At 45.9% G+C, this 16,385-nt stretch overlaps 1 protein-coding gene across 1 annotated transcript in view; it reads left to right on the forward strand.

The window, feature by feature from the left end:
- The first annotated feature begins 3,379 nt into the window (after window positions 1–3,379).
- The window catches only part of ARHGEF4 (Rho guanine nucleotide exchange factor 4), a 251,905-nt gene continuing 238,899 nt past the window's right edge, over window positions 3,380–16,385 (forward strand). The window contains exon 1 of the mRNA XM_039869287.1: window positions 3,380–3,467. Within this exon, the coding sequence (XP_039725221.1) occupies window positions 3,429–3,467 (39 nt within the window). The 5' untranslated portion in view covers window positions 3,380–3,428. The remainder of the gene's footprint in view (window positions 3,468–16,385) is intronic.

Below are 16,385 nucleotides of genomic sequence, written 5' to 3' on the forward strand. Positions count from 1 at the left end.
TGTAGGGCCTCTTGGTATCTGTACAATGTTTTCTCTCTGAACACATACACTTGAGTTGCTAAACCTGCTTACTTGCAGTATGTGACAGACTTGAATTCAGGATCATAGAATTTAAATACAGTGAACTTAGCTGATTAGAAATCTTGTTGTGCAAATCTTGCAAATCTAACAGGCTTGCTTTTTTTTTTCTTTCTTTTTTTTTAATACACTATTTTTAGAGCAGTTTTAGGTTCACAACAAAATTGAGAGGAAGATACAGATATTTCCCATATTTCCCCTGCCCTCCACATGTATAGCCTCACCTATTATCAATATGCCCCACCAGGGTGGCACATTTATTATAATTGATAAACCTATGTTGAGGTACCTGTAGTCCATAGTTTATATTAATTCTTGTTTATATTCTTGGTGGTGTACATTCTATGGATTTTGACAAATGCACAATAACATGTATCCACCATTACAGTATCATATGGAGTATTTTCACTGCCCTAGAAATCCTCTGTGCTCTTCATTCCTCCCTTGCTTCTAACTCCTGACAACCACTGATCTTTTTTCCTTTTATCTTTTAATAACAAAAGAGAGAGCATACCTTTAACTCTACAAGGCAATCGAGTTCTCCTAAAATCACTTTCTCCAGAAGGAAATCTCAGATATAAGACTATATTTGACTCATTTCCCCTTGAGCATTCAATTTTTCCCAAGACTGCTGAAAGTTGAAATGGCATAAGCTTGGCAAGGCTCTTATCCAGGGTTGGGACACAGTAGGTGCTTTGCAGATTGAGCCTTTATGAGGATGATTCTCTAATCTGGGGTCTGCCCCACTGCTAAACCATGAGGCTGGCTTGGGCCCTGCTACCTGGACAAGAGTTTTCCGAATGTGGTCCCAGGACAGGCAGCAGCCATGTCATTTGGAAACTTGTTAAAATGTAAGAAATCTGGCCCAACCCTGGCCTTACTATCCAGAATCTCTGGGGTGGGGCAGGCCTCGCAGCCTGTGCTCTCATACATCCTTCAGGTGTTCTGATGCTCAAATTTGAGAACTGTGCTCTAGGGACTCCTCTACTTGTTACATGAAGAAGTCCAGATAACTGTGGACTCTGTGGTTAGAGATTTCTGTATATTCACTGGACTCCCCTGGGGCTTTGCCACTTCAGAGAAGAGGGAATTAACATTTGCTGAGCACCTGTGAAGTTTAATTTTTCCTTAAATCTCCACAGCAATCCCATCAGGCAAGTCTTCCTCTCTATGTTGAAGAAATGGGTTTAGAGGCGAGACAAAAATTACACAAATCATGTGCAGCCAGCTGTGCAAATGCAAAACTCATGCCTTCCCTCCCACTGCCATGAGCCTCAGGGACATGCTTCTAGTAAGGGTAACAGAGAATGGAGTTGGGGATGCATCTTCCAGCTGATCTTATAGCTGCCTCCACTGCTCCCAAACTACACAAACTCTCAGCATTTACCTCTCAGGCTTTTTGCCTGGCTGCTCTGAGGGCCTGGGGAGAAGAAGCAGTAGGTTGGATTTGAAGAAAAAATACTCTACTAGGAATGGCATTCAAGAGGGTGAGAAATTGGGAAATGGATACAGGCAGGGGCAGTGCTGTGCCAAGCCAGTCTGGGGAGATGCTAAACCTCCATGAGACTCTGATCCAGAAAAGGGGGCTTGGAGCAGGACTATAGTACGATACCCATGGACCCAGAGGACTTTTCCTTCAGGGGCCCCTTCTGGCATAAAAATATGTATTTTAAAGTCATCTTTTTATAACTGTGTTTGTATAAAGATGAACATAATCCAGGTTGGATTTATTATTATTATTCTACTTGGGTTTTTTTGTTTTTGATTTTCAAAGAAATAAAAATTAAAATATTTTAGTTGGCCCATAAAAATATTGGGTCCTAGTGACTAGCAGGAGTGTTTATTTGGAAGACTTCATTCATCTATTTAATCCCACAAAGAAAACAGCTGGAACTTCCCTTTGTCCCTCTGACCCTGAGAAGAATATACCTGCCCAAAAGGACTCCTTTTGGTTAATTGGGCTCAAATTCATAACCAAAGTCTAGCAGCCATTGTTTACAGAGGCTCCTCACACACACTGCATTTTAAGAGAAATGGGGCTGCCAAACTTCCTGCACTGTGCTCCTGCCACTTGAGTCAACCCTTAGAGTTCGTAGGATCAAAATTTGACCAGTAGCACTGAGACTTTCCCTAATCAATCGGAGTTGCACAGCTATATCCTCATTTGCATCTTTACTGGCCAATCAGAGTGGCTCCATGCCAACCAATCAGTATGGTGCTATTTGGACCAATCAAACTATGAGGATTTGGAGTGCTTATTTGCATAGCAATGGAGTAATCAGGGACTGGGAGCTGGTATGCCTCTATATTATCCAGATGCATCTGTGCCTCAACAAACATACTTCAGTTTCCATGGGATACTGAGTTTTCCTGGCTGTAGCTACAACACTGGAGCTACAATACTAGAGCTAAAGCTGCAACTGCAGGGAAACTGGAGCTACAACACTGGAGCTGTAATGCCAGAACCATTTTACCAGAGCTTCCTTGCCCAAACTGCTTTGATTTAACTGTCTCACGCCTGAGCTGTTCCACAGCCGAGCTGTTATCACAATTGAGCTGCTATCACTAAAGTCTCTTCTCTTCACTGCACCCCAAATTAGGGGTTTCTGGTGGCATTGGATTAGTAGCAATGAACTTTGGTCGAAACCCCTTAGCAGGAAACAGCTCTCCTCCACTTGAGGGACAATTCACTTACATTCTTGTCTACAGGAACATACCAGGAAGGGTATGTTCCAGGAAGTAGTAAAGCAAGAGTGGGTTCTGGACAAATAACTATGTCCTAGGGGTTTTGGTCCACATTGGCCTTTTGCAGTAAGTGCAGGTATGTTGCTGAGCCTCTCCTGGACTTCAGTTTTCTCAACTGGTAAATGAGGGTTGAAAAGCAAAGTTCTCAGGAAGAAAGGGAAACTGCTCCTCCACTGGAAATAAACAGAAGCAGCATTGCCAGAGGAGGCTACAGAGGAACCTGTGCTGCGTGGGATGGCGATGCACTCGAGTGTGCTATGTGTGCAGATGCACAAGGAGCGAGTTCACTAGTCCTCTCTTAGCACTCCTAAGACTCCTAGTCCGCCTCGAACGCGCGAGAGGCGGCGGCTCCCTGGGGTCGTGTTCGTGGACGGCTCCGGGGTGTCTGTGCGTCTCCGGTTTCGCTGGTGACCCAAGCCCTGATGCCTGGGCGGGTCCCTAGAGATCCACACGTGCCCAGAGGGGCCGCGTGCGGGGAGGCGGGGCATCTCAGCGGCCAGGGCGGGCGCAGGGCGGCCCGGGGCGGCGCTCTAGGAGCCTGGGCTAGGCGGCGCGGCTCCCGGTCCCGGCGGCTTGGCGCCTGTCTCTGCGCCCCGCCAGCCGCCATGCTCAGCGTCATGCAATTCCTCCGGAGCTTCTTCCAGGTAAGAGAGGGCATCGTGCACCACAGTGTCCCGGTAACCGCTGGGCCCCGAGTTAATGGGGTCACTCTAAGAGCTCCCTGACCGTTCACCCCCTAGCTTCCCGACGTGAGCACCGGGGGACTGTGAGTGAGGCCGCCCCAACGCCTAGAAGGAGAGATGTGGCGTCGGAGGAAGCTGGACAGCAGCCAAGGGGCAGCTTTACGCGAAGCGGCCGCCCAGAGCATGGCCTCTCTGGCACCTGCTAGTCCTAGGCAGGCAGGTCGCTCGGCAGCCTTGGCACGTCGGCTCAGGACGCGGGTTCCGGAAAAGACGGCTTGTGTCTGGCTCAGGTCCCCGAGAGTGCTTGATATTGTTATTACCCGGGCTATTACTTGAGAGAGAGTACTGACAGGATTGGGGTACCGTTTTGAATAAGGAGAGTATAAGCGGGGCAGGGGAACAGGAACCTGGGGGAATTTTAGACTTCTGCGCGAGACGATCCTCCTCCCCAGACACTAATTCCCGGACTGCTCACAGCAGCCATGGGGATCTCTACTCCGGGGCATCTTTATCTCCCCTGTTTGTAAGGGGGACCCCAAAGTGAGCAGTGGGCTCCAGAGGACGGTCAGAGGGGTGACCAGCTGCGGATTGTCAGGCTTCACCTCTCCAGGTAAGCAATGCGGAAGTGTGAGTAGGAGGCATGGTGCTCTGACTGAGACACCTACTGCATTAAAAGAGAGGCAGGGAAGCGCTAGTAGAGCAACAGGCCCAGGAGTGGGCAGCTATGAGTGGTGCTGTCCATGGTGGGAGGAGCCGCTCTTCTTGGCTGTGAGGCCACGTAGAGGTGCAGATTGACGAGTGGGGGTAGAGTTATCTGGCCCTAAGAGCTCTGGGGCAAACAGCAAGAAACCAGATGACCGGGGGGCTAAACTTACAGGAACCCTGCCTTGAGCCTGTTCCTCAGCGGGTCTGGAAGAGCAACCTGTGAATCAGCTCATACCTCTAGGAAAATTATGTTTGTACAAACGTCAGGAGGGGAGAGAGATGGAGCCTTTGAGAAACTTACACCTATTAGTATAGAAGATGCCTTTAAGAAACACAGGAGCTTGGATGGTGTCCGGATCTGCAACTCTGAGCACACAGACCATTCCACCTTTGAATTCTGATTCTGTCACTAACAAGCTGTGCAATTTTGGAACAGTCACTTAACCACTTTGGTCTTTGTTTTCCCATTTGAAAAATGTGAATGTTAATTCCACATTTTTCAGCGTGGCTGTGAAGATCTTATTATAAAATGTATGTGTGTTCAGAAAGTGGTAAGCGTGGGACCTCGGTACTTCCCCTTCCATGGCAGTGGTGACAGCAGGTCACCTGGGTGAGGAAAAGTCAGTTGGACAGAATCTGAGCCACCCAGCTGGCCTCAGGAGCTCATGGAGCAAGCAGGTGTGATGTGGCTGGGGAAGCAGTCCCTGGACATCCCTGGGCAGCCACCTTGCCTGCCCCTGACTGGGAGTCTCCTTGGAAGTGGGCCTTTGGCAAAATAGTCCCACAAAACACACTATCTTCACGTTTTGACCTGTTCTGAGAAGTCTTTCTACCCACTACTTGTCCCCGGACCCTGGTATCTACTCTCTGGGCCCTGGAGGTTCTGAGCTACCTCAGGCCTCTTTCCTGCACATCACGGGGATGAATAGATGTGTCTCTCAGAAAATCTTTTCTGTCGTCCTTCAGAGCCAGCCTTGGGAGGGGTTCTGAATGCCATGGCAGTCCACTCTGGTTATGCAGGTATATCTTGCAAAGCCACCTATAAACACAGGTCGTAAGTGTCAAAAGTGATGGGAGCCACCTGCTCAAGTCATCTCCTGACCTCTCCTGGGTCTGGCCTTGTACTGACCACTTGGTGATGGATGCCTGACTTGGTTGCTTAGTGGGTCAAGAACACTGCTTCATCCTAGGAAACAGATTGCTGGGGTCCCACAGTCAGACTCTGGTAGCAGAGATACAGTCTCCACCAAGGCCCAGGAGCAAGAGCTCAAACCCCAGGCTCCAGGCAAGACTTCTGTTAGGATTTACTGTAGACTTTACACAGCTTCCAGCACTGCTGTGGCACTCTGGGCACTGTGGGGTCCATGGAGTGTGATGGCTGTGTGACAGAGCCCCTCGCAGTGCAGGTGGATCAGAGAACTTGCACTTACATGGGTCCCAGGGCCTTTGGATCACCCAGAAAATGAGTTGGAGCAGCACAACCAAGGGAGAAACACATTGCTTCAAGAATCCAGAGGCCCACTCAACATTATGCATCTTTCTTGGTGGTAGGGGGCCAAGGTCCAACAACATGCCTTTCATTTTCAAAGGGCTATCCCAAAATGCTCCAGAAAACTGAACCTCTCTGTGTCTGCCTGGATCCCTCACTGAAGTGGAAGTTCCCTCTATTTTCATGGAATTTATGTCCCGCACTCTGGTACACATTTAAGGTACCTCCTTGTTACTTGCTGTTCTCCAAGTCCTATCAGTCTGACCCAGGAGACAAGCATGAGGTCCTTTGGGATAGAAAGATCAAGATCTCTGTTAACTAAATTATGGCACTGAATTAGTGATTTGGTAAAGCTCTGAGGCAGGGTGCTGAAATTATGCTGCTGTCACTCTCGTAGGGAAAGTTAACCTACTTCTGTTGATCCTTGAATATGGAGACAAGAAGCAAACATGCACACACACATGCAAATACACATACAGTCATGAATAGGCACACACAGGCACACACATATACACAGGCACACACAGACACAATTTTCACCAAATCAATGGCCAAGGACCATAATGGATTTGTTTCAGTAAAGAGATCATATGTAGGACAGCACAGGAGAGTCTATATGACTGAATCTGAAACAGTCCCATAATATCCTTCAAGGCCTGTATATTCTGCACTGGCCAAGCTAGGAAGTTGAATATGGATGCAATTAGGATCTCTGCTTCTCATTTGGTGATTTCTTAGTCACCAGAGATGAAGTATTGCTTATGATTCCCTATTTTGGAGGGGAAAGGGTATTCCAGAGGTTAATCTTTCCTACCATAAAAGCCTCCATGTCATGGATGAAGGAACATGGAGTTTCTATCAGGAACTGTTCTGTCTTTGCCAACTGAATACTCGGGACTTGGGAAAATCACTCTAGGAGAGATTCAGGATCCTAATGGGCTACCATGAGGTGGACACACGGCAAGGATTCATTTATGACCAAACATGCCTCCTACCTCCCATAGGCCCTCACTCCTTGTTGTGGGGTTGTAGTTACATCCCGAGCCACCAGAAATTAATGTGAGCTCAGACTTCGTGTTCAATAATTTCTGAAAGATCGAGGTATTTTTCTGTGTAGGAGCCTTCAGAAGATTCACAATACATGCTTAGGATGATATTGCAAGTAACTAGCTTCCCAGAGCTTTGAGTCTATTGACTAAAACCTAGGAATTAGGCAAAATAGAATGGAGTTTAATCAGTGAATATTTATTGAATATCTGCTATCTGATAGACACTATTCTAGGCACTCATGGAACCCTCTGCCTAGTTAAAAAAAATTTTTTTTACATTATCAATATTATACAAGTCCAATTGGGTTGCCTGTCTGTGTCAGTGTTGGCAGCCCCATGATCTATTAGTAAATGCCAAAGAATTCTTGGCATCAGGACATTCTAATACCACTCTGACTTCCGGCACTAAATGATTCTTCTCATTCTTTATCATGCCAGCTGTAAAATTCTCATCAGTAGAATTCCCATGAAAGAAAACTAGCTTCTCTCATCAGCATCTCCAGATGATAGAGAACAGTGTTTATGACAGTTTTCCAAGATGTTGACATTCTCCTTGTAAATCTTCTCCACACTCTATCCCTTCGGATATTTGGATTCCTTTACAGAATTTCTGACTTTTCAGTTTCATTTTGTGGGGACCAATACTAAGCTGAGATTTCAGTCAGCCAATAGGTAGGTCACTGTTGGAACACATCCTGGCTGTTGGAGTTGGCATGCTGACTCCAGAATGGATGGGTGCACTCAGATGGAGGTATTCATTCTGACACAGATGTTCTTCTCTTCTTGGTCAGATGCTCTCAGGATCTATTTCCATCCATTTCCCTAGGTTTTTGTCAGTACACACTGGCAAAGTCATAATTTTCTGAAACGTGAGCCTTTTCCTCCATAATTTGCTTTTGTAATTAGTTCCCATGGCCATGCTGAGATATGACTCCAATTTCTCTTCTGGATGCAGGGTGGGTGGGAGGTGGGATGGGCATGAGGAGAAATGGCCTTACTTTACAGGGCAAGATGAGAGAGGAACAAGGGCTGAGGGGATTTGTCACTTCCATTCCTAAGGCAAGAGTCCTTCCTAAATGATATTCTTTCACTTAGGGAACAGGGAAGCAATCCTGTTGGCTAGCTTTACAATTCATGATCCATAGGTTGGTTAAATCAGGCTGCTTTTGGTTCTGGGCTCTCCCAGGCCTGTGATCATGGGAGAAAAGAGCCACTCTGTGTGCAGTATAGTTATAGAGAAGCCCTACGAGATTGGGGATTTGAGTTGGTTACTCCCTATCTTTAAGCTGCCTAGGGTGATTAGAAGCAGGAAGTTTACTCCAAAGTACTAGAATTCTTTATGTCTTTCATTCAGGTTTTGTAGCAAGAGTCAGTTTTCCCCAAAAGCCTCTAGCCATTGCTGATTTAATTAGGGGTACACACAGTGAGATGCCAGAGTTCCATAACGTAATTCACAATATATTTTCACTGCCTTTGGCATCAATTAGGTGGATTAACCAACATAGACACTCCCCATCCCTTTCCTGAAGGTTCTGTATCTATAATCATCTTGGTACCAATTTCTTTACTAGTGAAGGTTCTTGGTTGCAAAAGACAGAAATGGACTCCAGTTTAGTGAAAAACAATAACTGTCCTGGCAAGATGTGGGGGTAGTTCGCAGGACCTAGCTCGGGCAGAAATTAAGAGGGGTGGAGACAGTAGGTCCTGAATAAGATGCCAGCTGCTTAAGATGCTGGTGGCGGGGGCGGCTTCTGAAACTTCAGCTCTGCTGCTCCTTACCGAGATCGCTCTCCAGTTTCTTCTTGTAAATATTGAGGTCTGTTTTCCACAGTTCTTCTCAGAGCTTCTCTCTGGAGTAGAAAGAGGAATATCTACTCCCTTTCTATTAAGATGGGTGGGGCCCAGTTTCTCAATTATCTTGGGATCCCCTTGTCCCCCCAATCAGGAGTGCTCTTCAGATGCTGGGTAGGAAAGCACCAAATATCCCTGCATGGGCATGCAATTGAGAAAAAGTCCCACCAGGAATCACTGGGGCAGGGGTGTAAACCCCAGGTTCCTGGGGGCATTTACTAGGGGGTCACCTACAGGTTTGAGCTTTTCTGTGTAAAGGTGGCAGCAGGAACTTGAGGCCATTGAGACCTTGCCCTGTGAAAGGTCATGGAAAGACTGGTCCCCCTGGGTGACAGAGAGAGGAGAGGGCAGAGTGGGCAGGATAGACCAGACATGGGAGTTGGCTGCCTACTAAGGGACCTTCAGTACCTCCCAGGGCTGCTATCTCCTGGCCACCTTTGACTCTACCATCCTTGGCCTGGGTTGCTGCTCAGAGGCTCATGCTGCTTCCTCCCAGCTTTTGGGCCTTCTCTTATGCATTGCTCTTCACAAGCCTCAGCTGTGACCAGAGGCTAGTGGCCCCTGAGCATGGCCACCACTTTAGCTTTTACTCTAGACCCTTACTTTCTCTGCTGTGCCAACTTGGAGTCTCCCCTTACCTTGTCAGGTTGTCTCCATCTAGCTGTTCAACACACATTTCTCAGGCACCTCATAATCTGGGTCCTATTCTCTCCCTCTAGACTGTGGGCTGTGAAAGAGCAGGGCTGTGTCTTGGATCAGAGTATGTCCTGGGAAATGTGCACTGAACCCATGAGTGAATTAACTGGCAGGAGCAAGACCTAGGCCAGGTCAGAACCCCAGAGGACCCGTAGTACTGGGGGCCTGTGCAGATTGGCTGATGGTTCTAGAGACATGGGCCTCTGCAGCCTTCTCTCCAGACTTGGGCTGAGCTCAGCCCTGGGCTTGGGGTGGGCCTGTCCTCCCTTAGCCATTGGCTAGTGAGAGCAGTCCCTACTGCTTAATGAGACTCCAGCCACTGCTTACAACCCTAGGAAGGTGCTAGGTTGGAATTCGTTCATGAGCCCACAGAAGGTTTGCCAACCCCACATGTTTTGTTTGTCTCAACTACTGGGGAAATTGGGCAGTATCTCTGTGCTCTTGCTCTGGCTCATGAGAAGTGCTCTATTCATCAGAAGCCCTTTGTGGTTTCTTCATCTCTGAAACTGGTGGTCTCTCCCTTGCCAATTGTAAGGCCATAAGGTTTAAATGATATTGCCCATTCAGGCCCCCTGCCTGGCTCCTGGACCTTCCCGGGGTCCTCAGTCTGAGCCCTTTGGGGTGTGGGTTTGGCACAGTCTGTGAGGCCCTGCAGCTCCGTGTGAGTCATGGATCACAGGTCATGGGGTTGGGAGGTACTTCCTTACTCACAGGTTGTTTTGCCTTGAGGTGCCCCCTCACTGTATCAGCTTTTTGTAGGTTCCCTGCCCCATTTCTCCTTTAGGATGCAGTGTCACTTCCTCCAGGAAGTTTTCCTTGATGACTTCTTCCCTCCCCTTGGGTCCCTTTTCTATGTTGTCTTTGCAGCTCAGCTTCCTTCAATCATAGGAGCATACTGGCTTATTTCTCACTCCTCTACATATGTGTTCATTTAAATGAGGGTCTGCTTACTGACATAAAAACAAGCTATTTCATATCCCACATATATCATATGAAAATCCCACAGCAGCATGAAAACACAGCTTCTATGGTACTTAATAATTAATGAATGTATTAATTCAAAACTCAGCCATATTTAATGTTGAGAGATGGATTCACAGGTGTTTGTTTTATTATATTTCATAACATATGTAAATTTATCTGCTTTTGTGTGTCATATATTATATAACTTAAAAGTCAACCATATAGTGAACCAATTAGCACAAACAAGAAATGAGATAAAAGAAACAATTAGAGAAACTCTTTACTCCTTTTATGCGCTTGATCTCCGTGGTGGTACTGGTGTGGGGTCGAGAAGGGGAGGAGAGAATGGCTGAGTCTTTGTCATCCTTCAAGAAGAAGAAACCAGCTGTGTATCAGAATCACCAACTACACCCAAAGCAAGTGGGTCAGAATTTAGGGCTGGGCCCAACTACTGGTTTTCAGTCTCCCAGGTGGCTCCAGCATATAGCTGAACTGAGAAGCACTGCACTGTAGACCATGGTGCTGCCTGCTCTGTCTATCATAACTGGGCCATTCTGCTGTCTTCTCTAAAGAGAAGCTGAGGTCAGATAACACATTGGCTTCCAACTATTGCACCACTCTGTTGTAAACAAGGTGGGGAAGCCCATATTTCCTGTCCAGTGGACACAGATCCATTGACTGGGTGTGAATATGGACGAGTCTGCTAAGACACCATCGTACTCCCCAGTCCACCCAGGCCTGCTCAGAATGCCTTGGAAACCAGTGATGTTTGTACCAAATAGGTGGATTGGTCTTTCTTCAACAGCTTTTTGCCCACAAGGGAAAGATTTCTTGGGCTTAAGAAGTGATCTTCTTGAGCAAGGCCTGGATCTAGAAGCTGCCCTGTTGTGGTGCCTGCCCCTCTTCTCAGGGTCTCTTTACACTGGTGATGGGCCCTGGGAGCTCCAGTGTGGACCAGCTCTCCCATGGAGCTCAGCACTCTCAGGGACCTCCACTCTCCGGGGTGTTGTGAAAGTTAAATGGGATAATAAAAACATGGAAAAGCATGTAAATTATAGTCAGAACTCACAGCTATTAGTTATCTTTCCTTCCCCATCTCTATTTTTCCTTTCCCCCCAAATAAATATTTTTTTCTTATAATCAGTGGAGTTGAACCAATTTCCTGATTCTGTGCCAAATGAAGATTCTGCTCTGATGCTCTTGGTTACGGTTCCTGATATAGGTACAAATTGTGTTTTCAACAGAAGAGTGTTGACTGCTAGGAACTCACCTCAGAATAGTTGATACAGCCAATGAGAGAAACCAGAGTCTTGGGGAAGCAATTTTTCTCCATGTGAAGAATGAGGCTTGTGAGAAAAATGGGAACTAAATGGTGGTGCATCCATGCCATGGAATACTTCTCAACAGTAGAGAGGAAGGAACTGCTGATATATCTACTAACCTGGATGAATCTTCAGAGAAATAGGCTGAATGAGAGAAGCTAATATGCTGTACGATTGAATTTATTTAAAATTCTAGACAAAACCAATGAATTTATAGTAACAGCTCATCAGTGGTGCCGGGGGACAGAGTGAGGGGCAGATAGGGGCAGGAGAGTGGGATGACAAAGGGATGTGAGGTGGTGGAGATGTTCATTATCTTTACTGTGGTGATAGTTTCAAAGTGTATACATATGTCAGAAGCCATCAAGTTGTGCTTCAATGTGTTTATTTTACCACATGTCAATCATACGTGAGTAGAACCAGGTTGTCTCTGGTAAGTCTCTTGGCCAGAGCCTCTCAAAATGCTCTTGCTGCTCTGAAAACAAACTCCTTGCTTTCTCCATCCCCTTCCTGGGTCACAGGCATAGAGACTAGGATGGTCAATGGGGCTTCAGAGGACAGTGAGGTGGTGGCCCTATCAAAAATAGAGATGAGGTGATTCTGGATTCCAGTGGAGCACTGCGTTGAGTGCTCAGCATGAGGCATCCTTAGTACAAGTATGTCCATATATCATCTATAGTGTGTCATTTCTGGCTGATGCTGTGGAGAGCCTAGAGCCTGGTACTGTGCTATTCTGCAGACTTGACCATCCGAGGCCTCCATACTTGAGTCAGCTCATTTCAAGTGTAGGCTCCTGGGAGTGTGTAAATGCCTCCTTACAATTCTATGAGATGGTGTTAGAAAGGACTTGTAGGATTTGGACCTGGTGAGGTAGGTTTGGGGAGATTTAAGGAAGCAGGGATGTTGTCAGGACTCAGGGGAAATTCTATGATTGGGTGACTTGATAAATCTTACCCAAGAAGGAAGTCTGAGGCTGACTCTGGAATTGGTAAAGCAACAGCCATTGCTCAGAGTAGCTAGCCAGCATGGGAGTGTTTTGTCTTTGTGGTCTGGACAGTGTTCATGTTCTGTCTGTGCCCAGCAATGAACACAGAGAGGGCTCATTTTTTTTTGCCTACATCATGGTCCCAGAGTGGCCTCACCTGACGAATGTTCTGTGACATTGTTCATGTTCCACAAGAGGACACAAAGGCCAATCTAGCTCCTGCATATTCTGGCTGCTGCTGTCTTTCTTGATCATTCTTCATCTTGAAATGAGTAGGGTGCATATCTAAAGCCCTGAGAACATTATCCACAAAAACATCCCCGGGTCCCTCTGGCCCCAGTGACTCAACTCTCCAGAGGGGGCCCAAGCAGGTACTTTGGGAAAAACCCTGGGTGATTCTGCTGTGAGCCCTGTATATACTCCTGAAATGCTGAGTCCCACACAGTTGGTGCCCCATGGCCCTCTCCAACCTCATCCTTTCCCTCGCCTCAGCCAGCTCTATTCTCCAAAAGCCAGTGATTCTCCTCTCCCCATCCAAGAATATGACTTTGCCCATCACTGCAGGCCATTTGCATCCCGTTCAGTTCCTAAGCCAGATCAGACCTACTTTTGCTCAGAACATGAATGCCTGGACCCAGAGAAGCCATTGGAGATGTATGAAACCTCATAGCTGAAAGGGTGGGGGGCAATCTGTAAGACAGAGGAGGTTTCGCCACCACTGCAGATTTGGGGACACCACAGGATCCTGTGATTTTTGTGTGCAAATTTAGTGTGACTTAATCGTCCAAATCTATGTCTGTGAAATAAGGGTAACAGTGGGACCTTTCTGCAAGATGATCGTGAAAGTTTATGTACTCACATTTGTCATATACCTAGTCCTCTCTCTCAAGAGGACACACAGGCTCCTTCTGGCTCTGTCACAGGTGTCCTAACGTGACTGATCACACAGTAAAACCCATGGATCATGGGCAGAGGGATGGACTGTAGGGATGGTAGAGGCTTTAGCAAGGGTGCAGCAGCAGTAGGCAGGCAGGCAGGCAGGCAGGGCTTTCTCATAACAGAGGCCTCATTTGTAGATGGAACAACCAAATCTCTCAAGGGTGGTATGCAGAGTTACAGAGTGGTGGAACAAGATCCACCATCAAAACTGCCACTTTCTCCCATACTGGGCAGCCTCTTGCAATCTAGGCTTTCCATTGAGATAGTTTTTGATGATATTCTGGGCCTATCCAGAGCCTCTGTCAGGCAGGGGCTTACATAGGACACTGGCCGTGTCGGAGGGAAAAGACTGTACTCCTGTGAAGGCACTGATGTTTTCCAGCCCCTCCCCCCGCACACACACAAAGCTTGCAGAGTGGCCTCAAATCTCTGGGTGCAAGCCCTGCCTGGGCTCTCACCTGGGGTTGCCATGACTGCATTTCCACTATAGGCAGTTCGCTCAGTTCTGAGTAGGTATATTTTGCTGCAAAACTGGAGTAACCAACCTGCTGAGTCTCCCACACCAGACTGTGGAAAGGGCAGATTGGATATGAAGGTCTCCAGCTTTGTGTGATGCATATATCACTAATCGAATGCCAAGGGTCTGGACCACTATTGAGATGCAGACGTACTTGTCCTTGGAGAAGGACAGGTACTAACTGAAGCCAGGATGGGACAGTTTTTCCATGACCAGAGACAAGCATGTGCCTTTCCTATACCTGGTAGTCTTGGGTGAGGGGAAGATATGACCTGAGAAATGCAGGGCAGAGAGGACACAAATCAGAACACGTTTGATTTGTGTTCAAAGCCACGGGTGGGTGGGGACCAGTTGTATTCAGCTCATTATTTCGGTTGTTGGTAGAAGAGCCTGTGCAGGCTCCTTGGTCAGTTCTGGTTTGCATTAGTAAATTGTACAGTGTTGTTTCTCAAGCAGCTATGTCTTTTCAGAGAAAGAAAGGCGATGTTTTTTCCATGAAATAGGCAGCTGAGACAAGTGGATGAGAATTTGCTCCCAGTCAGAACCCAGAAGCAGTTCCTTCAGTTTGGGGAAATCTTTGCTATGTCTAAGGAGGGCAGGCTGGCACCTACCGTGCCAGAAATAAGAGCTGCTGCCAGAGCTCCGATTGGTGACCAACTACACAGTGTCTGTGGCCCAAGAGAATGTAGTAGAACAGCTGTGGATCTCCAGTGTACCTGAGAAGCAGCAGATCAGAGCCCAGCATTTTGTCAGTCACACAAAGAAACATGCACACAGCTACTGTAATATTCCTGATGGCTGCTGTCACTCAGCTCATCTGTGACCTAAAGCAAGTCACTAACCCTTTCAGGGCCTCTGTGGACACAGCTAACAGGAAATGTGGGGGGATAAAAACTTGTTCTGCCATTTTCCCAAGGCTTCTAAAAGGCTCAAATGAGACACCATGAGCTAATGTTTGTACACCCAGAGATTAGATAAGAAAGACCTGGCCCATATTCAAGTGCCACCACTTAGTAGTTTATGCAAACAGCTGGGGCAAGTTGCTATTCTGAGCTTCTGTAAAGAATCGGGAGAATAAAGACAATAACGCCTGCCTCATTTTAGGATTAAATTATGTGTAAAAAAGCACAGGGCATGTGTGAGACCTCCTTTGTATTTTATGGTATCAGTTATAAATTCTCTTTCATTTCTGACTTTGAATCCTTTGTTTTTTCTGGGTGAGTCTAGTTAAAAGTTTGTCAATTTTGTTTATCTTTTCAAAGAACCAGCTCTTTTACATTCATTGATATTTTCTATTGCCTTTTTAGTTTCTATTTCATTTATTTCTGCTCTGATCTTTATTATTTCCTTTCTTCTACTAACTTTGGGCTTCATTTGTTCTTTTTTTAGTTCCTTTAGATTTAAAGTTAAATTGTTAATTGAGATTTCACTTGTTCCTTGATGTAGTCCTGTATTGCTATTAAACTTCCCTTTTAAAACTGCTTTTGCTGCATCCCAGAGGTTTTGGTATGTCATATTTCTGTTTTCTTTTGTCTATAAATAGTGTTTGATTTCTCCTATGACCCAGTAGTTGTTCAGTAACTTGTTATTTAATCTCCCCATATTTGTAATTTTTACAGTTTTCTTCTTATAATTAATTTCTAGTTTTATATCACTGTGTTTGGAAAAGATGCTTGTTATGATTTTAATCTTGAATTTATTGAGATCTATCCTGGAGAATGTTTTGTGTATACTTGAGAAGAATGTATATTCTGCTGCTTTTGGATGGAAAATTCCAAATACATCTATCTATTAAGTTCATTTGGTATATGTCAGTTAAGGCCAATGTTTCCTTATTGATCTTCTGTCTGAATGATCTATCCATGATGTAAGTGGGGTGTTAAAGTTCCCTACTATTATTGTATTGCTGTAAATTTCTCCCTTTACATCTGTTAGTATTTGCTTTATATATTTAGATGCTCCTATGTTGAGTGCATCTATATTTATAAATGTTATATCTTCTTGCTGGATTAACCCCTTTATTATCATATAGTGCTTCTCTTTGTATTTTATTACAGTCTTTATTTGGAAAAGAGAATGGAGAACTCCATGCCTGAGTGAATAGGCAAAACTGTGAGAGATCTTGGTAGAAAGCAATTAAGAGGAAGCTAGTAGATTCATGAGTCATTGATTCCCAAGACCACCTTCAGGCTTGATAATTCACTAGAACTCATAACAATCAGAAAAGCTGTTATGCTCATAGTTATGGCTTACTACAGAGAAAAGGTATACATTTAAACAAGCAGAGAGAAAAGGTACATAGGGTGAAATCCAAGAGAGACTAGGTAAAGCTTCCACATGTTCTCTCCCAATAGAATCACACA

This window comes from Pteropus medius, unplaced genomic scaffold (assembly GCF_902729225.1).
Source record: "Pteropus medius unplaced genomic scaffold, Ma_sr-lr_union100, whole genome shotgun sequence".
NCBI lineage: Eukaryota > Metazoa > Chordata > Mammalia > Chiroptera > Pteropodidae > Pteropus > Pteropus medius.